The sequence below is a fragment of the Fringilla coelebs genome (assembly GCF_963513975.1).
Source record: "Fringilla coelebs genome assembly, chromosome: 13".
Classification (NCBI taxonomy): Eukaryota; Metazoa; Chordata; class Aves; order Passeriformes; family Fringillidae; genus Fringilla; species Fringilla coelebs.
The window spans coordinates 695776-723294 of record NC_140039.1 but is presented as its reverse complement, the minus strand read 5'-3'; the positions used below and the strand labels follow the sequence as shown (position 1 = coordinate 723294).

The window sequence follows — 27519 nt, the reverse complement described above, 5'->3', positions numbered from 1 at the left end:
TTCTCCTCTCTTCCAATACACTACCACAGCGTTGCCCAAAGGCCAATTACAACATCCCTGACACATACAGAAAATTTACCATAATTTGCTGGTGAAGGTTTACCAAAATTAGTACCAAAAATGCTATTAAATGAACTTTCATGTTTACAGAATTACTTACATCAGCAGACTCAAGACATGTAGAAAATACATGCTATCATATTCTTAAATAGCCCAGAAAATATCGTTGCTAAATTAAGGAGACTACTACAAATTTCAGACAATAATGTCTTAAATCTCAAGAATTTAAAGCTCTCCACAACAATTATGAATGGAAAAAAGAATCTGGACAGCAAATGGATGAGGCAGACTCATCCAAAACTGCAATGTTTTATAAAATGGTCAAACCCAGTTGACTTCAAATGAAGCCCTGGATCAAGCTACATATAGATTGAGTTTAAAGCACTGATTTCCAAAAGACAGACTTAAAAAAAGGCGACGCTTTCTCTAGGTTTGATGATCATACATATTCATCTGTTTATGTTGCAGGAGGAACAAGATCCCAATCATGCAGATGCAGATAAGTTTTCTGCATGAAACCCAGTGCACTGAAGGAAGCTTTCATACAAAACTCCAAGCTTTGAGAAGAAAGTTTTCCCAATTCTGTGAAGTTTAGTGTACTGCTAACATATTAAGTTCTTCAAAACATTGTTAAAATTTTAAACATGATCTTTTGAAAGAAGTTCTTTATCACAATGCAGCTGTTCACAGAACACATGAAATGTCAAGAATCTCTGAAACACGCTTCTCAGAGAATTCCAAATGCTTCTCTCAGAACAGCTGCTGAGATATGGGCAATGCACAGATTGATCTCAGTCACGCTCAAAACAAGACTCTCAGACCTTCAGGAAAATCAAAACAGTTCTGCCTTATTTGCCTCTATAATCTGTCACTCCAGACCTCTATTTAGCCCAAAATTCATCCAAAGTATGCCGGTTGTGCTTCCATATTTTCTGGGATCCTGAAATAGACTGTTAAAAACAAGAGTAACACAAAATACTGGGATGCCACTAACAAATAAAACCTCCCAAAGGGATGCTGGAAAGGGCTTTTTCTGAACAAACCCTGTATGATCTCAAACCCTCTACTAACCTCTGTAAAGAGCCAAAGTTCCAAAAGGCCTGTCAAGAGCTGATCAGAATTCAGGTGCTGCACAGGGACTGTTAGAGGCTCTGGAGGCTGCCCTGCACTGTTTCTAGGGCACTACCTTCACCCTGTACCTGTCTTTTTACACACATCGAAACACAGCAACTAGGAAAGGGCAGAAAGAGAGTCTCATGGATGCTAAAAGCAGACATACTGACAAGGAAAGTCACAGCCCGCTGGCCTTGAGATGACAGAGATGAACAGAGGAAGCGACATCCCACTCATACTCAGCCAGTATCACAGGGAGGTTCCTGGGCCATGCACAAATACACCCAAACAAACAGAAAACAACACAAATATTTCAGTGAAGGAGTTTCATAAAATAAGTTGCTTAAAAATTCATTTGTCATCTAAACCTGAACTTGTGTTCTCCATTTAAAGGAGTAGGGAGGGAGCAGAAAGAGACAATTGCTCATACACAAGATGGAAAAAATAGTAAGGAGGGAGAAAAATCTTAAAAGAGCACAGAACTCCACAATAAAAATCAACTTCTGGACATCACTGATCCCCATGCTAATTTTTCTCCAATGAAGACTCCTTTGCCTGTGCACCTCATTTCTCCCCATTTTCCAGGCTGGCATCCAGTCACACATGATGCAGAAAATGTCAAGCAGCAAGGGCAGTCCTTAGTAAATGTCACACTAGCCTTTTCTCTGCAGTGAAACGCTGCTATATGATGCTAGCCATCCTCAGATGAAGCAGCATGAGGCACTAACCCTTTCCTTCACTCACACAGTGATGTTTAATTGATGCTTCAGCCATTTTTGCTATCACAGTGACATTAACATAGCTGCTGCACCACCACAAACAGGCCCGAACATGCACAAGTTCCTCCAAGAAGCATATTAGGAAGAAGAGGAATTAATTTCAAACTCATTGACAAGAAAAGCTGACATAAACACAGGAGAAAGGCAATAAAGGAGAGCTTGTCTGAAAAGAGTCCTTCACCTTTCTCAATAAAATTTGGAAAAGCAGAGTGATGCCCATGTGCATGCATGCACCAGAAGAGCAGTACCATGTACATCCACCACCAGAGGATACACACAGTGGTGCCTATTCACCTTTGTGGTGAGGTTTGAGAGCACTCTAGTAGATGTGTTTCTGTTTCTTTTGTACTGAAAATCAAGATTTGCAGAAACTGCCCCTTTTAGAAGGCTATCATTAGCTACTTTTGCAGTGAAAGAATGGTTTACCCATAAAAATTAAACAGAACCCAAGCCCCCAATAAAAAAAGGCGCTCTTAATCAAGATGCGCTTTTTAAAAAAAATAGGGATAAAAGTCACGAGACTAAACATCAAACAAGACATTTTCCTTCAGTTGCTCTCTACCACTACTCAAGAGAGATTCAAGTCATTTTTTCAGGAGGCTTTCTACCAATTAACAGAGATCACCGCTCATCCTTCCCCTCCTCTAGCAACAGGCACCAAAATGTGACCAAGGTACACATGCTCTCTCCCTCTGGTGTAAGGGAACAAAGCCAGCCCTGCCAGGAGTCATCACTGTCCACCATGACTTCCAAGCACAGGTCCTGGAAAGCTTGGAGTTAAAAGCCAAGGACATTAGTCACAAAGTATTTCATTCACCACTGTCATTCATCACTGCCATGAAAGATCGTGGGCATTGCTGCTCTTGAAGATGTGAATGCTACTTTTGTTTCAAAGCTCGTGCTATAAAATAGCTAAATACATATCCTCCCAAAATGTGGTGTCTGTCACTTACAAAGACATGTAACTACTGACATCAAAAGTACATTTCCTGACATTGTGGAGCATTTCCTCATCCCCTGTGTCCTGCTCTGAAGACAGTGGGCAGGATTGTGTCCCCATGGCCACCTCAGAACCTGCTGCTGCCTTCATCATTAGTCACTTTCCCAGGAAAGTCACACAACCAGCAGCCCCCTGCACAGCCCATCAGCAAGTCCAGCTGTTGTCAGCAACTTCAATGGGCACTCAGCCAAAGCCTGGGGTTTTGGTTTTGTTAGTTTTGGTGGTTTTGTTTTTTGTTTGTTTGTTTTCTGGGGTTTTTCTTGGTGTGTTTTTGTTTGTTTATTTGTTTTAAGAAAAATTCCTATAATTGTAACAGGGAAGTAGAATTAAAAAGAACCCAATTGCATTCTACTGAGTTTAAACTAGAGAGGAATGGAAGTTGTAGTGAGCATTCATTTCTGCTTTCTTATAAATAAAGAAAAGGTGCATGAGAGGGGAGAAAGGTGAGGTGGAATGACAGAATGACACACAAGTCAACAGAAAAAAAGTACTCCTTTCAGGATAATTTTAGGTCTGATGGGTTAAGGAAGAACATAAGCTATCCTGAGGCATCTTTCTCTGCTGTGCATCATAACAGATCAATGAACTACTGCCAGGAACATTTACACAGCCCCAGACCAAGCCTCAAAACAAAGAAAGATGGAAATATGTGAGAGAAGGAGCTGATGCTGCTGAACATCAGCACTAATTAGGAGCTAGACAGCAGAGAAGACTAGAGATTTCTACTTACAAGTGCAAAGGGTCCCCTTACCTGCCCACTGTGGTATTGAAACAAAGCTGAAACTCACTCTTCCCAGAAGACACACTGCAGGAAATTTGATCATCAATTGCTCATTTTTAAACCCTTCTGCTAAATTTGATGAAATTATTTATTTGTACAGGCCAGTTCACAATGTTGGCTGATCCTGTTAAGCAGGTCATTGAGTCATCTTCCCTTGCATATGAAAGGAGAAGTGACTGCAAATGGACTCTGTGCAGTAGTGTCTTGTTAAGACTATCTCTCCTCTGCAGGCACTTGAGCTAAGCACCAGCCGGGACATGCATTACAAATGATAGTGCAGGAACCTGATGTGGGTATTTTCGACAATGAAATAATTTTTAGAAACTGAAAACCAGGCACAGTGATCTGTAAGCATTACACTAGATCTCTAGCAGCTGACCTCAAAGAATAATTTCAAAAAAGCCCATAATTAGTCCTGAGAAGATGTTACGAACCTTCAGAGGGTGCAATGGAGGGTGCCTCACAGAGCCTTTATTGTAATAATTCATAGAAATAAAACTTTCACCTAGTGTTAATAATCAAATGATACTCATTGCTGTTCAGAAAGTGCCTGATCAATAAATCACTGGAAACTGAGCAAATGCATCACGGAGTACCTCTGCTGACATACTTTTGCCTTCCTTCTCATCTTCACCTTTGATAAGGATAGTAGAATAGAACAATACTTTTTTTACTCTTATCAAAAAAAGGAAACAATGCAACCTTGGAGAAATAGATATGGCTGACAAAGCAGGAGCCATGAAAAATAATGATATTACACGTCCTCAAAAATGGGGGTTGAAAAACAGTTACCTAAAGAGGACACCAGAAATTGAAGACCACCTAAGAAGACCCCAAAGAACACATAAACACTTCCAATAAAGGGGGGCAACTACGTAAAAGAAAGTATCACATACACATCAACTAAGCAGGCCCAGCTAATGAATCTGTAACCAGAGTGTACCATAAAATCTCTGTTTACCAGGGAACTCAATCAGAGGTGGGATCCTCCAAGTGACCACAGCTGCAATAGAGAATGCCTGCTTTCTAATACTCAAAACCGTGTTCAAAAGTTTCCATCTGGCAAATTTTGGTACCACCTTAACCTATCTTGTGGCTGTGTGGGGCTTGGAGGCTGAAGAGAGTTAAAACACAACATTTCCACTAAAAGGTCCCACAACAGCATGAAAGAAAAATCAAGTGAGATCTCAGTCCTCTAAACATGTATGTGTCTGTATTTAAAGTTAGGAGGAGTTATACCTACCAAAAGCATCTCATAAACTTACTAAAACCATCTTATACTTAACAAAGCCAGTATATGCATTCTGTCCTTCACATTAGAACAAAATGGAAATAGTTTAACTGCCCCACACACTTTTAGGAAAAACCTTTCTTTTTCTATTTGAACACAACAATTTGCCTGCAGTCTGTCAGACATATGCACTGGGAATGTGTGTGGCCTTGCAAGTAGCAGGTGTGACTGAGTTCCTCTTGGCAACCTTGGATCTCCAGACCAGCACCACTACCTCCTTCATCCACAGCCCAGCCCAGACATAGACTGCGGCCAGCCACCACTTGGGCACCAGTACAGCCACACAGATCTCAGCTCCTCATCTGCTCCTCACCATCGCAAAAGCTCTCACATTTCCAAGAGTTTGGGAGTAGGCTCTTTCTCCCACACACAAATATCCCCAGGGGCCAAATGCAAACATAAACCACACAGCAGGCATAGATTGACAAACAAGGGCTGGAAGGAGATCTGTTACCTTCAGTGAAGTTGTGAGGCTTTTCAAAACATTACATCACTTCCCACCGTGTCAGCCCACTCCATACTGACATCAAGCATCTTCCAAAACATCATGCAACGGTGAAGATTTGTGCACGCTCCAGGAGAGAGTCCAGTCCTTGATCTGGCTTTCATTTTGTTAAAATAATGGTTTACACTTTCTTTGGAGAAAGCCCAGTTAACACACAAAATAATTCTAGACTGCCTTCCATAAAATATTGTGGTGTGAGATGGAGAAGGAGTATACCTTCCAGAGTGTCCTAGCAGTGCAACCCTACAGCAGAGCAGCTCAGTTCCCCTTAGGTACCAGTGAAGTAATACAGTGTAAGGAACAAAGTGACATTGTAGAAATTTGGAGAATCAGGCTCCCCATCTATGGCTGTCAAAGCCTGCTGAACGTGCCGCAACATGATTAACTCCAGAATTCAAAAAGCTGCTGCAAGATTATGAACAACTTTTCTATAAAAGAAATATAAAAATAAAGCACAAGATATAACATCCTTGTTCCCACACAAGAAAGATTACTTATTACATATGAGCACAATCCACTTATACAACCAATGTTGAAGTGCAGGCTTCTACAAGGTCAACCAAGAGTTTAAGGTGGCACCAAAGGAACTGCTCCCTGGCTCAGCAGACAGTGCTAAGAAATTAAGTTTAACCTCTCCCACCTCCTCTATCCCAACCCAGCACTTGAAATTAGAGAACAAAGAAGATAATTGTTTTAACTGGGAGCAAGATTAAGAGGTTCAGGATGAGAAGACACAGCTTCCACTCACTCTTTAATTATTGGTAACCAAAGGAGCACACACACACAGAGTGGTGATAGAAAACACTTTCCATCCTCTTCACTGGCTTTGTTTCCCAACCAAGGATGTTTTATCTGTATGGAAAACAGTAAGCATGAAATCCTCCAGGGATACTCAAGTAAATGTTTTCTTTTTTTTTTTTTTCAAATACAATAGCTAATAGCACACAGCTCTCATTGCAAGAGGACTCCTCCTAAGAACAATGCTTGCCTGCTGCGCAGGCATGCCTACACTAGAAATAACACAAGGAAGTAAGTTGCATCCTGCAAAACATATGTAATGTGGAGCTTATTACATGCTGCTGCTTATTTACCAGCATAGTGGCTTCCCCTGGCTGTGACAATAACAGAAGCTTCCAGGAACAAACCCTGCTCCACAAGGAGTCAGAAATATGGCTGCATAAACATAGCCCAGTACATATAAAAGCCTACTAGTTGTTGCTACCAGAATGAACCAGAGCATGAGGCACTTTGGGGGGAAAAAGATTTTTAAAATCTCCTACTAATTATTTAAAATACCTAAGCAGATTTTCAAATACCAACGTATTAAAGGAGACTAATGCTAAGTGTGGAATCACTTCCTGCATATGTCACAGTTACCTGTGCTCATGTGAGCTCTGTTGTTCATGTACTTTTACACAGAGAGCTTTATAAAAACCAAAACTACTAGTAAGGCTTTCTGGTTTTAGTTGTTTTCAATCATTCTCACAGAGATGTGCACACATACACGTGCACAACTGCACAAGGCACTTCATCCAATGTACCATTGGCAGCTAGTTCTGCATGGCAAAAGCAGATATTTTCTTGTTATCTAATTGCCCTTTCATTAAGAACTCATTACACCTGAATAACAAATTTATTTCTCCCCTAGAACTTAAGCAAAGGTCCAGACAGTTTAACCCAAATACAACTGCATCATCTGTTGTGTCCTACTAGCACAGCATTTTCAACAAACTCCAGAGGAGTCTCTCGATTCCTTCTGACATGTTCTGCTTGCAACCTACATCCAGGAACATCAGACATATTTGAGCCTCTATTTAAAGGCTTGGGTTAAAAAGCAAGAAGGGAGAGGGACAAAACCCGGCCTTCTCGCAATGCAATTTCTACAAACATCCTGTAGAGAGCAACTGCCAGCTGCAACAGCCACATGGCCAAGTCACTGGTGTGCACCAGTTAATCTGGAGCACACAGCTCAATCGATACTTGATGTGGCTGGTGAGATACTGCCCAGTGCCCTCAGATGTCTGTCTGACAGTAGTGTCAGTGTCAAAAACAATTCAAGGATGGGGTTTTACCATCGCTTAAAAAAGGGAGGACAAGTGCATTTCCATCTGCTCAACTCCATGAGACACTTTCTGGAGTAAAAGGGAGGATTAGGAAAGAGAGATACAAAATACAAGAGGAAGTGAAGCACCGGTGCATGACAAACACCAGCAAACAGGAAACAGAGGCCTCCCTTAGGGCCCCATCCCTGTAGGGTACCAGCAGCACTGCACAGGAAGGGAGAAAGCCCCTCAGCACGACAGTACAAGAATGCTGGCAGCTATTTTTACAGGGCCCTGTAAGGATTACAGCAGTCACTGCTCATTTTGGAGCAGAATACCTGTCAAAAACAGAGCAATAAGAGGCACTGTCCTTGCTGGCAAGAGCAGGAGTTTTGGCTAAAACAGACAGCCCAACACAGAGATCTGCACACCATCACATACATGCTGAAGATGTTATGGATCCTGCCCCTTTGTTCAAGCCCATTCTAGCAGCATCCAGCACGCCTAAAGAGACTGCAGGTTATCCTGGAATGTGTCACTGCTCTATGGCCATCTGAGAGGTCCTACATCACCATGACACTACCAGCTGCAAAGCAAGTGCCTTGTCTCTCCAAACATTCAAATACTTTTCATTATTTAAGTTTAGCTTCATTTTCTACCTTATGAGCAAACCCACAGTCTCCAAAGTTCAGGCCTGATGGTACTATGGGAAGTCAATGAGTCTCATTGCTTGCAAGACAGAGCTGCCAATTACAATGGGAGACCTTGCCTCAGCAAGGCCCAATGTCCAAAATCAAGATACACTTTGGGAATTCTCTAAATTGGATGCAATCTGAGAAACCCACAGATAGCTTGTGAACACAGTCTGTTCCTGACTTCAGAAAACTTTCACAGAAACTGTAATTAAAAAAAAAAAAAAAATTTAAAATCCCCACCAGAAACCAAAATGGAGCTTCAGAAAACACCCAAACAAAGCCCACAATGTTCTGTCCTTGCCAGGAATGCAGAAGCAAGCAAGCAATAGCAAAGGGTCAAGAAAAAGCTGTCCTCAGATTTCAAATTAATCGAACACAATTGCTGGCTACTGAAAAGGGAGCAGAATTAGTTAAAATAAATGACTGAGTAATAACAGGACAAGAGCCTGATTATTATTGGACATGGCAAAGGGTGGTCTTTTTTTGTTGGTCTTTTTTTGTTAATTACAAGACTGTAAAGAGAAGTTGTGTAGATTTTTAAATTATTGGCTGAACTGTATAGCACCTTGTCAGAGAAAAAAAACATATTAAAAACTCTTCAAAGTTAAAAGATGCATAAAAACTCACAGGACTCAACATAGAAAAGATGGAATTACCAAACTCTTCAGAAAATTGCACAGCAAACATTAACTACACACAAAGAGCAGTTAACTACAGTTAGAAATTAACAAAAATATGGATTATTACAAGTTCCAAAGGATGTCTTGAAAAAGCTCTGTTTTGGGAGTCCAAGGCCGAGGTCTGAAACCTGAAATGACAGCAGTGCTTCAGAGGATCCAGTGAAAAACAAGGAAGAGTTGGAAGAGCATGATGGATTCACACATAGTGACAAACTGCCAAAACCATTAGAAAGGAAATTGTCAAAGACAAGAAACTTGAATAATCTACATTTTTATTTTACCCTAAGGCCTTGGACATTCAGAATTAAAGGGCAGTAAATTAAGTCCGTGAATTTGGAGACTTTGAAAGCAGACTGTCATGGTTTGACTTTGGCACAATGCTAGTGCTCTCATGAAAATACTTTCTTCTTGGTGTCTGCTGTGAGATTAGACCAGAAATAGAGCAAAGCAGGCTCCAGCTTAGGAATAAAAGGGAAAAAAACTTTATTAACTTACAACTATACATAAAGAGGAACACACAGAACTCGGAATGAAAACCTTCTAGAAACATTTTTCCTCCGCCCCACTAAATTTCTAATACATCTACCTCTCAAATCATCAAGTTTCAGTCTATCACTACTTTTTAAGATGATCGATTTTCAGTTCATCAAGGAGAGAGGAGTCTCTCTTGTACCATGGGCTTCCCCTGGAAACACAGTTGAAACTTCGTGTGTTTCCATGTCACACGTGGCACCGCCCAGAGAACATTTGCTATCGTGACATCTTTCTATGTGCAGTGCTCTTACCACTGAGCATGGACCAGAGCTGCTTCTAGGGTTTTCTTTTTTAAGGGTGCTTTGCCTAGTTCCAAAAAAAAGCACAGTCTCTCACTTTTGGGACACTTGTCCTCCCCAAATTTCACCCCCTGGGGCTGAGGGGTCTTGAGAACAGAGATCTTCTTCTTCCCTGAAGATGGAGGGCACCACCACCACCCTCCTCACCTGTCATCTTTGTTCACGCACTCTTCCACATAACATCACTGCACTCTCTTGGCTCCAAGCTATTGCCTCCCTCTTAAATGCAGTCTCTGTGTCACAGGAAAAATGGTTCTGTCTATGGCTATACAAGAAAAGTCTAGCTAAAGGCTACTCCATCATCTCCTCCCACCTAGGATTCTTCTCAACTCTTCTGACATCTTTCACTTGCACAAATTTGCATCACACTTGCCCATTTCCTGCTATTCCATCTCTATTGCTCTTCTCATTCAACTCCAGGAGGATCAGTATTTGTAAGGTTCCCATCATCCAAGAAAAGGGTTAAAAATCTTGAGCTCTGCCTGTGCAGAGCTCCCAGCTGCCCTGCCGGGCACCTTCTCACCGCACCCCCCTTCTCCTTCTCGGCTGGCCGTGCTATCAAATCTCAAGGTGGCACAGGCACAGACACAAGCTTTCTCTCTCTCTCTCCTGGGGGGGTGGGGGGGCTGCCCGATGTCTCTCAGGGTTCCTCTACTCTTCCATCCTCCAGGGGCCTTTACCTCCCTTCTCTGTCCAAGGCCCGGTCTACCTCACCCGGCTGCGTGGCTTCCCCTCCGCCGCCCAGCCCGGGGCGGGCAGGGCAGCTCTGAGCTCTTTCCCAGACGGAACTCAAGAGAGCTTCCCCCGGGAGTTCTCTGCTTTTAACCCCCTGTGTTCTCAGAGGGGTATCCATGTCCTCAGTGGCCACACCAGGTGCCAATATTCAAATCTGAGCACCTATTGGTTTGACCACAGCACCCTGAAAAACTCACTTCCTCTCAAACCAAGACAGAGACCATAGAGCTCCTAAAATAGCTTTACACAGCTAAGTTAAACCATAAATAAATCTTATATTTCATTAAAGAATTAATTTCCAACTAATAATATTGAGACTTCGTAGGTACACATAAGGGATTGATGATGATTTTCTCCCCCCTCCAGACAAATTTAAAAATAATTACATGTTCTTCATCATCTTAGGAGACAAGAATCTCCACGGTTATTCACTTCCAACTGCAAACTCAGGTATGAAGTGCTACTGATGCACATCCCATATGATTTCACACCACCTGTGTAAAGGTGTGCAGAACTATGTGGTTTGTGTGGTAGGAAATAAATGCAACCACCACGAGAAACACAAAATCCTGACCATGAATAGCAGATCTCAGATTGCAACAACACAAGACAGAACTGCATACACAGAGGTAAGGGCTAAGTTCAGACTCTCTTTTTATAAGGAGTACTAATGAAGAGACAACAAAGTATTACTCAAAAATAAAAAGGAAGCATTTTTTTTCCAAATAATGGATCTGATTTTATTTCGTGCTCATAATTTCATCACACCCCTGATTTCAGCAGGGCAGGACAGTGCAGCAAAGCACAGCTGAACAGCAGGAAGCAGGAGGAATGTTTACATTCCTGAGCAGCGCTCTCAGTGCCAGATCCACTGAAAAGAAATCAACGTTATTATCGTCTTTTTAAAAAATGGATACAGAAAATCTCATTAGGAATTTTGGACATGAAAGGGACTATCACTCTAACTGTTCCAAACATTAATTCAAAGACTGCCACAACAGCTGTTCCACCAGCTCTTCTGTTTTGCCTATGTTTTTGTTTTCTTAGATGGGGAATGTCACATTCATGTCTGAATAAACACATCTTAAGTTCTGACCTCATGTTCAGTAGGAACGCAATGCAGGTTTTGTTGCCTCTATTAATAATTTAAACATCTCTATGAAGGCTCACTTGCCCAATTCTATGAAGGTCACAAACCAGAGGGGTTCACATACGGGTGAACCCCTCTGCCAGGACCACTCACTCTTGCACTTGGGTGAGGACCACACTATTCAGGAGCCATCTACTCCTAGGCCACAGACAGATCAAGAAGGCCCACACCAGGTCTCATCTTTGTATTAAGGCTACAGACACTGCTATATAGAATCATAAGTGAACAGGATGGGGAAAAAAAGTCTTACATAATAAGGATTTTAAGAGAATTTTATATAATAGTATACTTCAGATCCTATTGCTAGAATCCCACTGAAGATCTCCAAATTACTTTTTTCCCCTCAAGGTACTTGCGTAAAAATATGGAATCAAAGCAAGCTTCTGGGTATGTTTCACTCACGAGCTGCCCACAAACTTGTGTCCCCATTACTGCTCCCTCCCTCCATCCTATTTGACTACATTTCTTTAAACAAATCCACATATTTATGAGCAAATAAACATTTTGACTGCATCTTGCTCTACACAGTAGTTCCCCTAAGGAGAGGCATAAAAGCCTAGTCTTAACACGGGCTCAAAAGGCAGTCTCCTCCTGTCCCCAAAGGTGAAATTTGTTGTTTATTAATCCAGATCAGCAATTCCAAGAGCAGTGAAAAGTTAACCCCCCTTCATTGATTTATGTTGTGGCAGTAGCCTCAAGTTACAACAGTAATTTAAACTACAGTTTTATGCACACAGCTGCCTTGATTAAAACAAACCAATCCATACTTCCAGGACTGTTTGCTTTCATGCAACTCTTACACAGTGCATGGCTGGTGGCTAGTGAGTGGACAGCCAACAGCATGGACCCAGCACACACAGTCACAGGCAAAGTCATCTCCCATCACCACAGACAGCATCCAAGGTTAGGACTTCAGCAACAGGTACCTCCCAAGTTTCATACAGTATGAGACATACAAGGAAGTGGTAAATAACTACTTCTCCATACACTTCATAGGGGACTTTGGAGTTGCATCTACAGGCAGACCGATAAAAAAGCATAAGTCTCTCCACACACAAACCATCCAGGACCATTGTTGTACAGGTTGGTTGGACAGTGGCCCAAACAATAAGCTGTTTTCAGAAAACCAGGGATTCATCCTCTTATGTGGCATGAGGGAGGGATTAAGCCTTAATTTAGCACCATTTAGAAAAGATTACCCTTTAATTGCAATAGGAGTTGGCAGACACTGGCAGCAATGAAAAGCCTTTATCCTGCAAAGCTTCCAGGCAGTCAGTGACAGCTCCCAGGCCAGCAGCAGAGAGCCAGCCCATGTTGTCCCCGGCCAGCTGCTCAAGGCCACTGGACTGATGGGGGCAGAATGCGAGGGCCACAGAGCTGCATTACAACTGCAGAGACAAACCCCTCATTCATTGGCATTCATTGGGTAGGGCATGTGGGGCTGCCACAGTGCACAGAGGAGCCAAAGCCGTCAGAAGGGCTCAGCTGCCAGTACCACCCAGAGCTCTGCCCGGTGGGACCCAGCTGGCTTGGGCAAAGATCCAGTACTGGGGATATGCCCACTTCCTGCTTCCTGCTATCAGTCTGGCCCAGTTAGCAGAGGAAGATCCCCACTGACCTCAGCTCTGCTATTCTCTGGTGACAGGGCAAGAAAGGTGTCAAGCTGTATTTTCTGGCACCGAGAACTCTGCTAAAGCAGATACCTGACACGCCTCAGGTGGAAGGTTGCCAGATCCCTGCCAAGGGTTCCCAGTAGCCCATTGCTACTCAGGAGCCTGTTACAAATGTCTTCTGATTTGGAGCAAAGCTAAATGCTCTTCCAAATTGGCACCCAGGAAAATGTAATTCTTGTTCAAACAGATTTTGTTGCAGCAGTTAACGTGTGTTTTACATCTGTGCTGGATTAATCCAAGTTCAGGCTGGCATAGGACATCCCAAAGCCTACAGCAGTTTAACTCAGGCCGGCTTTGTTTTTAAAGGTTCAGTGAAAAGTAACAATTTCTATGCATAGACAAGGCCTTAAATCAAGGTTTAACCCCCCTCCTCTCCACTTCTTACCCATGCTAGGCAGTGCCTGGCATTTCTGACAGCCTCAGGCCTAAAAGATGAAGCCACTGTCCAGCTGGCTGAGCCATCTCAGCTTACTGGGAACCAGTGAGGGGAGAAAGAGCTCTGTGGCACGGAAGCTGGAGAAGAAAACTGTGTGACTGATTAGATGAGGAGTCATGAGAAGTACTAGTGTCAAGGGAGAAAGCAGGTCTTTTAAGAGAAAGAGGAAGAGCATGGAAGAGGAAAAGGAAGAGGCAAAGAGCATGTGCCCAACCAAGGGAAAAGATAAGATATGACAGTCAAGACAGTGGCACAGGGTAACAGCAGCAGGATGATCAGCGACTGCAATGGAATTAAACAGGAAACCAAGGAAGAGGAACAAAACCAAGCGTAGGATGAAGTAAGAGTGGGAAGAAGAGACATGAGCCTGTAAGCTGCTTGTCCACTTCAGATATGAAAGGGCAGCCTCATCCTCTTTGTGCCTTAACTGCTTCCAGTTTCTTAGCCTATGGCTGAAGTTTGTCTCCTACCCTGGAAGAAAACCTGACCATTAACTGTGTAATTTTCTCAGGGCATTCTTTCTAAAAAACTTTTCAAGTTTTGAAAGTTCAACACCAAGCAGCCTGGAATTGCACTCACGAACACCTTAGAAAAAACTCAAGAGTATATTATTTAGTTATCCTTGGACGTTATTACACTTTGCATTCACTGCCACTGCTACCCTTGCTGCTCATTCTCAAATGAAACACTCTCAAATGATACATCCATAGAGGACTGATGTCTAAAGCACAATTAATCCAAAATAAAATTCTGATCCCAACATAGAACTGAGAGTTGCATTTTGTACTCTATGACACACTGAAGCAGACCAGTCTTACTTTTTAAGAATACAAGGGAGAATTCTGTCTCTCCAGAAGTTCATTTCATATTTAGAGCTTGAATTTCAGCAAGCTGATTTGTTGCATTATAAACAGACACTAGTTTTGGGCACCTGAAGGTCACAAACTTAAAGAAAAAATGAAAGAAATTGAGTAAGAGGAACTCTAGCCATCTCCACAGATGTTATTCAAATTCCTCCAACATAACTTTTCCATTATTACTGCAGTCTTCTGCACTACAAATACAAAGAGAAACAGATATATACCTGTGTTCCGCCACTGGGCCTCTTCTAGCCGGATAGCGAGACGGGTCCAGGGCTCCTCAGGCGAGCAGTCTCGGGCCGGGCAGCTCAGCCTTCAGCAGGCCGAGTGTCCGAGCCCTAAGTGCCCTTTAGCCTGACACCTCAGCGAGCTCAGTGATTATCAGCTCTTAGTGATTTTCAGCTCTTTTATAATTTCAGCTCTTTGCTCGCTGAGATGCGGCCTCAGTGGCATCCACACAGCAGACAAAGAGAGAGGAGAAGGCAGCCTCAGAGATTCCATGATGGTTTATTTGCAGGGGGTTCGCGAAGGGTTCCGATGGCGGCTCTTCTACCCAGAATGGGCCAGGATGGCTACTTATATAGGGTTAGGGGGGATTGAAAACTGACCAATTGTAAGGGTTAGGGAAAACTAAACTATAGGGTCACAGAGAGATAAGCTAGGCCAGAGGACCTAAGTGAAGACTCCAGGCTTAGCTATTCTGACTCAGCAAATGCTTATCTCAGGCTTACATCCTCCACGGCGCCCTAGCCATCTCAGTGTCCGCTACATATACCTATTATCTACAGACCTGAAATCTCAAGATATTAGATCAGTAATCCAATAGGAAAACACTACAACTACACCCTGCAGCATCACCAAAGGCAGCATCAAGACAGTTCTTTAAACACAACAGAAGTTAAACAATTCAAGAGTTAAACAACCTAAGCCTGAGCACTGGAGAGCATTCCTGGGTACACAGACACCAAGTACTAGGCTGTTCCTGACAGCTCTGGAATCCTTTAGAAGTAAAATCTAGCTTTAGAGCCTCATTGAACTTAGAGGTAATGCAATAAAACTTGGATCTGCATGAACTCCACATCTCATGGAGGCTCTGTTCCCTTGTTCAGCAGTGCCTACTGATGATTAAGGCCACACTCTTCATACAAAGCCTAATGTTATGTACATATGTGCAGTAAGACAAAACTAACACATGACTAGCACAGCATGGTACCAGGCAACAAATGCAGCTTAGGGCAAGAAAAATACTTTCATCAGATTAATCATTTTCTATGGAGATGACCCCTGCCACAGAGAACAGTGATAATAAAACAAGGAAATACATTTCTTATAAAGTACACATAGAAATACAGTGCCAACCTTAATGCTCTTTCAGGTCTATTATGGGAAAAAGAGCATACACAGCTACATTGAGAGCAGCAGATCACAGGGCTGATAAATGCTCTTTGAGGCCTGTTCTCACAACTCCCAGAGCCAAGAACCTTAAAAGCAAACAGATGCCTCACAGAGGCTTCGCCAGCCCCAAAAGCCTCCCTGGATGAGCCAGATTCCAAGATGCTCCCCAGCTGTAGTCTCTCACACTGAGGAGCATGAAAGGAATTTATGATTTACTATCCTTCCCAAAAACCCTAACAAAAGGGAGGTAAAAGGGAACATCAGATCAATTTTAATGTTAAGGGACTCTGTGTCACATTAAAAGGGTCCATTTGCTTCAGTCCCAATAAGGCATTAATATTTTAGGGCACCTGGCCACACAGGCTACATTAGAACAACCAGCTACAAACCAGTGGAGTAGCTATTTCTTATATGTATGTAGGTATATATGTGTGTGTGTGTGTGTGAGAGAGAGAGAGTCTGAATATAATAGTCACTCTATCCCACAACATTTCTTTACTGTACTCTTATTGTTTGGCTTCTACCTGTTTCCCAAGTGAAATGAGTAGGCATTTCTCCCTGTCTCCTTCTACAGAGAGAAAATAAGAGTAAGCTGACTTATTATTAAGTGCCCAGATGGAAAAGCTGTCTGAAACATAACACTGCCGGGAAAGCTGCACTCTTCCTTTCCATGCGTGCCTCGAAAACAGAATATTTCAATGGGAAAGTTTTCCTCCAAACTTCCAGGACAGACAATGCTCAAGTCCACTATCCCAGCAGCCTTGACAAAAAGTCTACAACTCAGCCCTCAGAGGCCCTCTCTACTTCCTAAAACCCTCCCAGATTTCAGAAAGAAGAGATCACAAGGTATGTACTTAAGCCTCAGTCAAGCCATGAAGAGTCCTAGCTATGGTTTCACTCCAATTCACTACTATGCTTACCTCCACTGTGAACCCTAAAGGACAGAAAAGTGATACAGCTCACAAGAGTGAAAATTAGTCCTGAAATACAGGATTTTTCCCACCCCAGACCCTCATAGAAGTTAAAGGTAACCACAATTCATTCACATTGTTTAAGGAGTTACATTAGCAGTTTACAAGTGTAAAGAATTGAATGATGCAGAATACATGCAGAGGTGAGAGGACGGCTTCAAAACTGCCAAACATCAGAGTGATTAACAGGATCACTGCAGAAATCTACATGCAGGAATAAAAATATAAAACCCATGAAATGCCTGACAATGACAGATGATTAACTCTTCTCTGCATTCCTTTCCTAAGGGGTAATACTGCAAGTATCACAGTAGACAGCATTCCGTCAGCCCTCTTGAAGTCCAGACACACAACTAATATATCTCACGTGCCCCACTTGGTAAAATGTAGATTCAGCTACTCAATCCTTCAGTGTGTATTCACTGACTAAATAGAGCAGGAAGGGATGAACCACAAAAATTAGTTCAAACTTCAGAATTTGTATTATGGGGCATATTTTAAAGCACAGTATGTAAAAAACATACATATGTAAGCAACAAAGTAGCAGAATTGTAGATACTGAAGACTGGAAGGGAGCTCTTGAAGGTTATATACTCCAACCTTCCTGCTTAAAATCAGGGTCACCACTAAAAACATGCTCAGGACATTGTCTAGCTGGGATTTCAGGGACTCCCAAGAAGAAGGCCTCATAGCCTATGGGCAAAGAATAGAAAATAAATTACATATGGCACATTCTGTTTTAGTCACTTATGTATGTGCTAAGACTCAGTCTTTAGTTTTTATGGACTGCCCTGCAGCAACACAAATAATACTGGAGGCTAGAGCTGAACAAATCCTCAGCTTGATTTCTTCCAAGTGACTCAAATCTGGTCTTAAAATATTTCTATGATTACTGAATGATCTTAGAAAAAGACTTTGTTGTATCCACTGTGGGGAGGGGGAAATGTTTTAAAACAATCCTACTTCCCAAACACTGCTCTAATTTAGCCATTAAGTGCAAGTGGTCTTGTTTCCCAGGCAATAGTTTGGATATCTTGGCTTCAGCCCACCTTTAAGTAGCTTCCTGAATTGGACTAAATTAGTGTAAAACATACATGCAAAAAAAGGAGGTATCAATAACCCCAAAAGAAGAAACTTGCAAAAATGCCCTCTATTTTGCATTTTGTCTCTGAGTCAAAGGTGTCTGAAAGGCAACCTGACAGAGCTTCAGGTGGAAGCAACCCTGTAAACTACACCAAGAGCCAGAAGTGTCTAGTGCATCCATATGAACCTTCTTACCAGCAGATGCTCCTCATCAGCACATCCTGAGCCCTTTTCATCTATGCCAACCACTGTAACATGAATCTCACCCAAAAAATACGATCTTTCATCACTTTCTAAGTCAGCTACATGCTGCAGTGTGGCACCTTCCCAGGGAATGTCCCAGGGAACGTGCTGCTTACTGTCACAGCACCTAGCATGCTTGCCCAAGTAAACCACCTTGAGCAGGAGAACACCAAGCTATTAACAAGCAAATCCAGTGTAAGACCAACATCAGCTCTCCACCACTGACAGACTTGACTTATCTGTCTGCAAAATCAAACTTTCATGTGAGGCTGGCTAGCCATTTCTTGGTTAAAGCCATATACTTTCTGAAAGCATCCCCAAAAGGGAGCCAAGTGAATTGCTTTGCACAGCTGTTGACCACAGTGAACCAAGATACAAGTTAGACAGAAGCTTTTATTCACATGGATACAAGTCTCATAAAGCTACTGTATTAAACTGAGCCAGAGAAAAATTCAAATCCAGACTGCTGCTGGATGATTTCTGCTGAATCGGAGACCTGCATTTATTAGGGAAGTGTGTTTTGGCAAGATGACCTGTCTTCTTTTGATAGTATGTACCAAAGGTGAGGGCACATGCTACATGACACGCTTGTTACTGCTTGTGACCTGTTTGAGACAGTCACACTCATCCAACAATAGCCAATTCCTATTTCAAAGGCCAAATGCTCTCTCCAAATGACATCGTAGAAAACCACTAAATAATTATATACTGACTGCTTGAAAATGCATTTTTTCATTTCCTTCCTAGTATCACATTGTTGAGAAGCTTCACCCACAGCTGCCAAGAGCTAGAGGGCTGAGTGGACTACAGATATGTCATGCTACTCAGCCACTTTGGGCATCACAACCAAATTTCTACCTCAAAACACGCACAGCCTTGTGCAGCAAGATGCAAAAAAAATCCCTTCTGGTTTAGAATTACCCATTCATACAACAGAACAAGCTCCAAACAAATGCTAATCTTCATCATCAGAAAATACAGTGGATTCTGACCTTGGAAAATCAGATGTAGCAAATTCTCTGTGCACAGGAAGCAATGAATCTTGTTTGGTTTGGGCAGGTTGGATCCCAGTTATGGTATTAGGTCAGTATACTTCTCTGCCTTGGAGCCAGAGCTGAACTACAGGCCCAGGTCTGTACAGCACTGACAGCAAACATGCAGAACTTCCTAATGAACTTACTAAATACTGTCTCACTGCCTACAGCATAGCACTCTGCACCATGCTGGGAGCTTGCCAAGCCCCACGCTGCACATTGGCAATGACTGAGGGGTGAAAAAAAATCATTTAAGGAGACCAAGGACTGCAGCATGCTGCAGAGTCTGGGCCATCCAGCACGACTCAGCACCCCACCAAACATACCACTTGTTTCAGCAAGACCTGTACAGGGCCTCGTATGGCACAGCTGCTTTCCAAACATGGACACAGGACTGCAGAGAATCCATATCCATTCCCACACTGAGCTTCAACTACGCTGGGGCCAAACACTCCAAATTAGCCCCATTTTCCTGCTTGCTCAGAGCCCCAGTGGCAAACACGTCTGTGGACAAGACAGACCACACCCTTTAGAAGACTCCTCAGGTAAGTCCCCACTCCCAAGTGAGCTGAGCCTGACATTAGCTGCCTGGTGTACATTTCAGCCAGAAAACAGCTGAAGAGAGAGGAGGGGGAGGAAAGTAGGAGGTAGAAGGAAGGAAGATGAGGTGGAGAATGGGGAAACTAAGAAAAAAAGCCAAAGTTTACAGCTATTATACCTAAAACTTTGCCTCTTCCCTGAAATGGAGGGTCCTCCAATCATTTGGATGGCAAAGTTGATCTATGTCATTTCCCTCTGCTGAGGTTTTGTAGACCATATTTCAAACCCACACTATATTCCTCTGTTGCTGGGTTACCAAATCTGAACAAACAATTCTCTGCAGTCTGCCAAAAGCAGAGAAAGAAAGCAAATGAATGCCTGGAGTATGCATCACCCTCTGGAAGCCATCTTACAGCCCGAAGCTGCTACAGATTAGTCACAAGCTCACATACCATAGAGTGAAAGAGGAAATGGTGAACCTTATTCAGTCTGGGGGCAGTGCATAGACTTGAGAACTGCTGTTCCCACCCTCCTACCTCCTCCTAGTAAAATCAGGCAATTTTCCAAATCATTAGAATTCTCTTGCAGACTAGAAGAAAGCCTGGTCAAAGGGATATTTTGGGTATTAAGTCAAAGGGATATATTGGGTATTAATACCCCTGAAACTAGCAAGCATGTTTCTACAGATTTTGAAAGGATGAATCAAGATTTGAAATGAGGAAACCACAACAGCCCATGTGACGAAACATCAGTGACTCTAGGTCTAAGACTTTCAGTTTCCAGGCAGGACGCCTGCCACATCAGGGGTTGCACAAACTTCTGCTTCAGGGGTATGAGAACACATGGATATCCCCCACTCTGAAGCCCTCTGAGTTCACTCCAGTCCTCAGCAATACTGTTTGGAAGGAATCTTCCCCTGCAGCGCCTGTGCAAAGAAGCCACAAACGTGCAGCATTTGGTCTAGTGTTTCTCATGTGAAGATGGTCTGCCCCTGTTCTCTGAATACCTGGGCAGCCTCCCATCCTGCCTTCAAGCCCCAGCTCCCAGGTACCCTCATCGGACTGCACATTGAAGGACATCAAATGCAAGGCTCTAATGAGCAATTTATTTGTTCAAATACAAGAAATGCTACAAGAGAGACTACATTCCAGGACAGACCTCAACCAAAGCCACCAGCCTGAACAGCACTGCCACTGCAGCATCCCCAGGACTGCTAATTTCCAGCAGCCAGGCCAGACAGATCCCACTCACTGTGCAGCTGCTGTCTGTGCTGTTAAGGCAGCAGCTTCACTGCCAAGCTCAGCAGAAAGACTAGCTGAAGCTGCTCTTCTCATTCCTCGTTTGCTGCTGCTTTAACACACTCTAGGTGAGGTGGTTCCTGCACAGCCATATACAACATGCCTGTGACCCAAACTGGGGTACTGACCTAATTTAAGAATAAAACCAAAAGAAAGAAAAATAACAACACAGTGTAATTTTACTGTATCCCCTCCACAGGACAGCAAACACTCAATGCTGCCACACCTCCAGGGAAAAAATAGATAGCAAGTTGCACTACTGCTGCCAAACATGGAAACCTTGGGTTAAACTTAAAGAAGAAACTTAGAAACAAATTATCTAATGTTTGCTAGTAGTGGGGGACAGACCTAATTTTGGGCCGAGGCACAGACAAGCACCGCAACACAAAACTAAAACATGACTTTTCCCCAAGACCCAGCTCTCAGCTGAGACTACAGCAATTTAGGGAAAACCACTTCTGCAGAAACATGGGGGTTTTTAAAATAATTCCACCTGAAGTTCCTTACTATTCATCCAAATACTTATGGTTGTTCTAATACATAAGGTATAGTTAATTTTTTCAGAAAAAGACCAAGAAGAACATCCAGCAATTTCATTAAATAATCTGAAATCATCATTTCAAGAATATTTTTTTATTATTTTTAAGAAAGACAGTTCAAGGAACACTGGAAAAGTAAATTAATTTAGTAACATGAAACATTACAGGTTACTATTTCTAGTACACCAGGAAGAATTCGAACATTTAATTTTTCACATTTTGCTTTTTCCTAAATAAGAATATGCGAGAAAAGTAGCTTTTCCAAAACATGGTGCTAAGTGTCTATATCACTGCAAACATCAGATTAATATCAGGGGTGCCTCTATTCTTCATATAAAGCAACTATGATTTATCAAAATATAAGAGGCTTAATTTACACAGGAATATTTTGCTTACCCCACCCACAGCTTTCAGTCTGATTGAACAGTAGAGACAGCAATTGTGTTCTAACATTTCAAGTGTGGCAGGTGTTGAAGTCCAAGTAACAATCACCACTAAGTCCCCAAGACAGATTCACCAAAGCATAATGATTTTCACTTAGCATGTGAAAAATCGCTATCAGTTTCCTAAATTAAATTTGCAGTGGTACGTTTCCTACTCCAGATTTATATCTGTATAACCAGAATTAAATTTCACCTAAGCTGGTCCATTTAAATAAACATTTATTTTATGCATTAAATCCTTTGATTTTAACAGTGCTGCAAAGTTAGAGGTCATCTCAAAAATATTAACATCCTTTCCTTTCAGCAGGAATCAATATATCACCTGAATATTTAATTGGAAGAGGCTGCAAATGTGTACCTGAAGCCTTAAAAGTACTGAAACAGAACATCATTATTTACCACGATTAAATACAAAGACTTGGTCAATCCAGCATTGATTCATGTGCACAGAGGGTCTAATCCCAGCCTGTCATGGGTTTGTTAGGTACCTTTAGCCTAGCTGTTTCTTCCCTCCTTGCCTTTATGTTCTTACACACTAAATGAGCACAGCAGTACAAACTGGCAAAACGCTCTGATAAATCCAGTGAGGAAAATCACTGCTACTTCAGCAAGCAGTTTACAATGTCCATCTACAAGGTACACAGCACTACATGAGGTAGACAGGAAAGGCAATGATTTCTCCTTCACTTCTGAAGAAGCACAGTTAAACGTTACATTAATAAAATGTAACATAATGCAATGTTAAACCAGCCTGGATGAAATATAACGTACCAAATTAATTAGTACATATATAAGTCAATTAAGCAAAACTTCTGTCAGCAATCAAGATCTTCTACACCCCACCTCAATATAAACTCAAACAGCAGAAATATTACATCCTGGGACACATCACCTCAGCTGAATCATACACCTCACTTGGGCTTCATGGGAAATGAAGCAGCAAGGTGTTATCTGAGTGTTTCTTTCAAAGTCAGCTTGCAAGATTACCCAGCAATCATCTACACAGAAGTCATAAAATGGCGTTAAAGTCAATACATGATTCTTAAAGGCAAAAAACGGAAACAAGGGCCACCGTTACCATACAAAGAAATTAAGAGCCCTGTGGAGATCATTGCCAGTACTCTCGTAAGCTTGTTCCCCCCTTAAAAACCACAAACCATCCACATTACACTAACTGTGACATACTGACATGTGCTTTTAGACTTTAGGGATAGACATAGTCCACTTATGAATTTTTGCATTGTTACAGAAACAATTAATCATAACACCCATGTTTTCCAAGGGTTTAAACACAATTCTACAATCACCAATACAACATAACCTCTTAATCAGAAAGGTGCTTTGGACAGCAGCCAGTTTCATGGCTGAGCTAGTAGCTGGTTATGAATCTAACATCTCAAAGCAACCCTGAAGTACTGAGTAAAGCAGATAACCTCTTTTTCAAGCAAACCTTCCACGCCACATTCTCCCACAAATCATCAGGAAGACAATAACTGAATTCTCAGACAATCACTTTGTGAGCTGGAGTGCACAAAGGCGTGATCATATGTATTATCCATGTAAGAAAAGTGTCCCAGCTCAGGCATGTAGTCAGCCCTGTCATTTATATAATTGGTAATATCACAAAGGCTTGCAGGGTGACTTACCAGCTGAAACAAAGCCTACAGAAAAAACTTAGTTACTTCACCTCCTAGAGGGAGTAAAAAAATGAATAAAATTATATGTTCACAACACAATGTAGTATTTTACTACAAGAAAGCCCAGTATATTATTTCTCTGAACTAGGGAAAACATTTATCATAATCTTAACTACAGTTTAAAATGAATTCCTTTTTACAAAAGCAAAGGTGGTACTGCAAATAACAGAAAGTCTTCCTGGGAAGACAGTTTGTATTTCAGTTTTGTTCTGTCAAAAAAAATGACAGAAGAAATGCAGCAGAAAGTACCTTAAAAGATATATGAAATCAAGTCAGCACACATACAAGTAAAAGAACTTAGAGAAAACCTGACCCCAGTTAAAAAGGGGTTGGTGTGAAGACTCAGCAGTGCAAGGACAGAGCAGCTCCCCATTTTCACCAGGACAACTTGGATTGCAAATACTGAGAGTAAGTATTACTATTAAACTGGCACCTTTCCCAAACGAGATACCGCTCTGACAATGCCATTCACACTCACCAAAGGGATACAACAGTGGAGGTTAAGGCTCTGAATTTCTGACACACTGGGGACTGGGTGGCAGGGAGGAGAATCTGGCCAGAAGGATCTGATGACTATAGCAGAAAAGCCTGTATTTTCAATAAACTGCATCATAAAGTTCCTACACTCTGAACCCATTTACCTATGGTATGAATAGGGCCATGATATAGGAGTAATTCATAATATTAAGCTAATTAAAGCATATCCAAATCTACAATACCCAGCAGGACAGAAAACCACCACATGCTTGCTCCGCACCCTGCCTAACATGGCCTTATGCTCTTAGCGCTCTCAACACAGATGAACAAAGTAAGCTCTATAGAGACTCAAAGGGCTGTATCTTAAAAGGCTGCATGAAGTCACAGTTAAGAAGAAAGAGATGGAAAGCAATACTGTTCTAGTTGCTCATCAATCTCCCACATTCCCCAAGAATAACTTAAGTAACCCAAGGTGGAGTCCCTTTAGGCTGGAGCGTGACAGGTAGTAAGTCTCGTACGCAGCGCTCTCTGAGTGTGGGGAAAAACAAGAAGTTGCATAAAACAGCAAAGATGATAAATTCCTTCTCCAAGCATATGCTTCATACATCTGCTAAAAGTTTACAAAATCTACAGCAAACCAGATTCCTGCACAGCATCACAAGAAAGCTAGAGGAGCAATGCTCTTTCTCTGAGCAGGCTATCAGAGTCCTCAAGCTGCTCCCAGAATTGTCTGCTTCCCAGGTTTTGACTTAATTAGAGCAGGACATGAACACACCAAGCAAATCCTTCAAAACGTTAAAAGCAAAAAAGAGTGAATCATTGCTGATTCTGCCTTTTTTTTTCTCTTCTTTTTAAACTCTTTTACAAGCTTCTCAATTGGTACAGCCCTAAATGAATGAAAAGACAGTATCATCAAGCTTTTTTCCATCTGCAAGTCAAAACATGTAATGCTCAAACACACACAGCACAGCCCAGTGACTAAAGCACTACCTGGGATGGAAGCATCCTGGCTCCCACTGGCGTCAGGCACTGCCTTGCTGAATGAGGTTGGGCCAGTCCCGTAACCTCTCCACACTATGTCTCGCATTCCACCTACCAACTGGGTTTAAAGACTTTTCTCTCCCTTGAGCTCAACTCTACATCTGCCTCTGCCCTTGACTTCCAAGTTTCTGCTCTTGTATGCTGCTGTAACTGTGCTGGTCTCAAGTGGCTTTAGGAACAGCAGCATATCTGTTCAGCTTGCATATTTAGTTAACAAGTTTATAGTCATATAATTCAAAGCAATTAGCCTCTTTGCTTATAGTTGTTTAATGCAATAAAAGCAAAATAAAGCTTTATTTACAAGACCAAGAGATATATAGTAAGCAGGAAGGGAGGGCATTCACCAATTCAGCTGATTTTGTACCAGTCTGTTACAAGCATTTATTTTTCCTTTGAAATACTGTATTCTGATTTTACTTTAAATCCATCTCCAACTGAATAAACTAAAGCTAAGCCCCATTGGATGCAAAATTTGTACAGGTCAAATCCACCTATATTCACCTCTTAGGCTGTATCACAAGGCAAGGCCTAAATCAGCTGAAAAGCAGCACAAGGTTTGCCTGCATGCCAAATCACTGAACCAAACAAAGCTATATGCAGACAAGTTCCCATGGGCCATGCTGTACAGTGAGTTGACAGGATCAGCTCATAAGGAGCACAAACCACCACTATGCATTCTCTGACTGTTCCCCGGACAGTACTTTTCCTACATTACATACTTAGAGGAGATCATGCATGAGAAAAACTTATTGTGCAAATTGCCTAATACAGCATTTCTACTGACAAACTTTACTCTCCTGTACAGATTAGGTCTGGAATTTCCCTTAAAATAGAAAGTAATAAAAAATATGCCAACGGCAGGACCTGCACCAAAACAAAGCTATACGAACTGAAGTCTGCTGTATTATTTTCGTGGTGGTCCCCACTGAGTAATTGACTAACACCAACGTAAGATTTCTACTTCCACACAAAAGCAGGAATATGACAGCATCGCCACCGCACCTTGGCCCCGGCCCTCGCCCCCCGCCGCCTGCTTGGGTTTTGCCCGGGGGCGCGGTGGCGGCAGCTCCAACCCCGGGGAGGGGCAACCCCAACCTGGCTTCTCGCCCTACAGCAGCCCTGGGGGCGGCCGACCTACCGGATACCGAGGCGGAATGGGACGGAAAGAGAAAGAAAAGCGTCTACCCGCTTCCCTCCCCTTCCACAGGAGCAGGGGTTAGAGCAGAAAGGCCTTTTTGTCCCATCCCTTCCCTCTTCTGGGCCGGCCTGCAGCAAGGCACCTCGGAACTGTCATTTTGGGGAAGGGGCAACCGCCCTGCCGGAGCCGGCCGAAGCTTGGGAACCCGCCAGTCGCCCCACAGCAGCCCCGCGGACCCTCAACCTGCCGCCCCCCGATTCTAAAGCGGCCCTGCTCCTACCGCTCCGCGCTGCCTTCGCCCTTCCACCCGCCACGGCCGCGCTCAGGACCAGGCCGCCCATCTGCCTCACCTCCTTCAGCTGCTCCATCTCGGCGCGGATGGTCTCGTACTCCAGCTCCAGCTCCTCATACTGCTGCTTCAACTGCTGCTTCTCTTCCAGCACTGCCAGCCCGTACTCCGCCGCCTGGATCTTCTCCCGGGTGGTCTCGCCCAGCTCCTGGAAAAGACGCTTGATCTCGCTCCGCAGCCACTCGGGCTCCGACTCCATCACCAGCCGGGCGTATTCCTCCTCCTCCATGGCCAGCGACATGTCGGCGGAGGGACCGCCGGCCGCCGAGGCGGATGGGCGAAGTGGTGAACGCGCAGCCCGTTTACCACTCCTAACAGCGGCACGGCTCGCAGGCGGCCACGGCAGGGCCCGCTTGGGCCGCCATCGACGGGCCAGGGGGGCGCCGCACCCGCCGCGGATCCTCCCTGGATCCCGCCCGCCGCGGCTGCATTCGCCGCAAGCGCCGAACGCAGTGAAATCATTCAAAAGGCACGGCCGGGCAGGCGCCCCGCGGGACGTTGGGAGTGAGAGTCCTCAGTACTCGCCGCGCCGCGCACCACGAGGCTCGCCGGACTACAGCTCCCGTTAAGCACCGCGACAAGCGAGGGTGGTGGAGGGGGGTGGGGGCGAGGAGAGCGACCTCTGCCGGGCGGCGCGG

General features: G+C 43.2%; 1 protein-coding gene across 3 annotated transcripts in view; it reads right to left on the bottom strand.

The window, feature by feature from the left end:
* The window catches only part of BICD2 (BICD cargo adaptor 2), a 52957-nt gene extending 25650 nt beyond the window's left edge, over positions 1 to 27307 (bottom strand). For all 3 annotated transcript variants that reach the window (XM_084214602.1, XM_084214603.1, XM_084214601.1), the window contains exon 1: positions 26883 to 27307. In XM_084214602.1, coding sequence (XP_084070728.1) covers positions 26883 to 27122 — 240 coding nt within the window. In that variant the 5' untranslated portion in view covers positions 27123 to 27307. The remainder of the gene's footprint in view (positions 1 to 26882) is intronic.
* Positions 27308 to 27519: the final 212 nt, after the last annotated feature.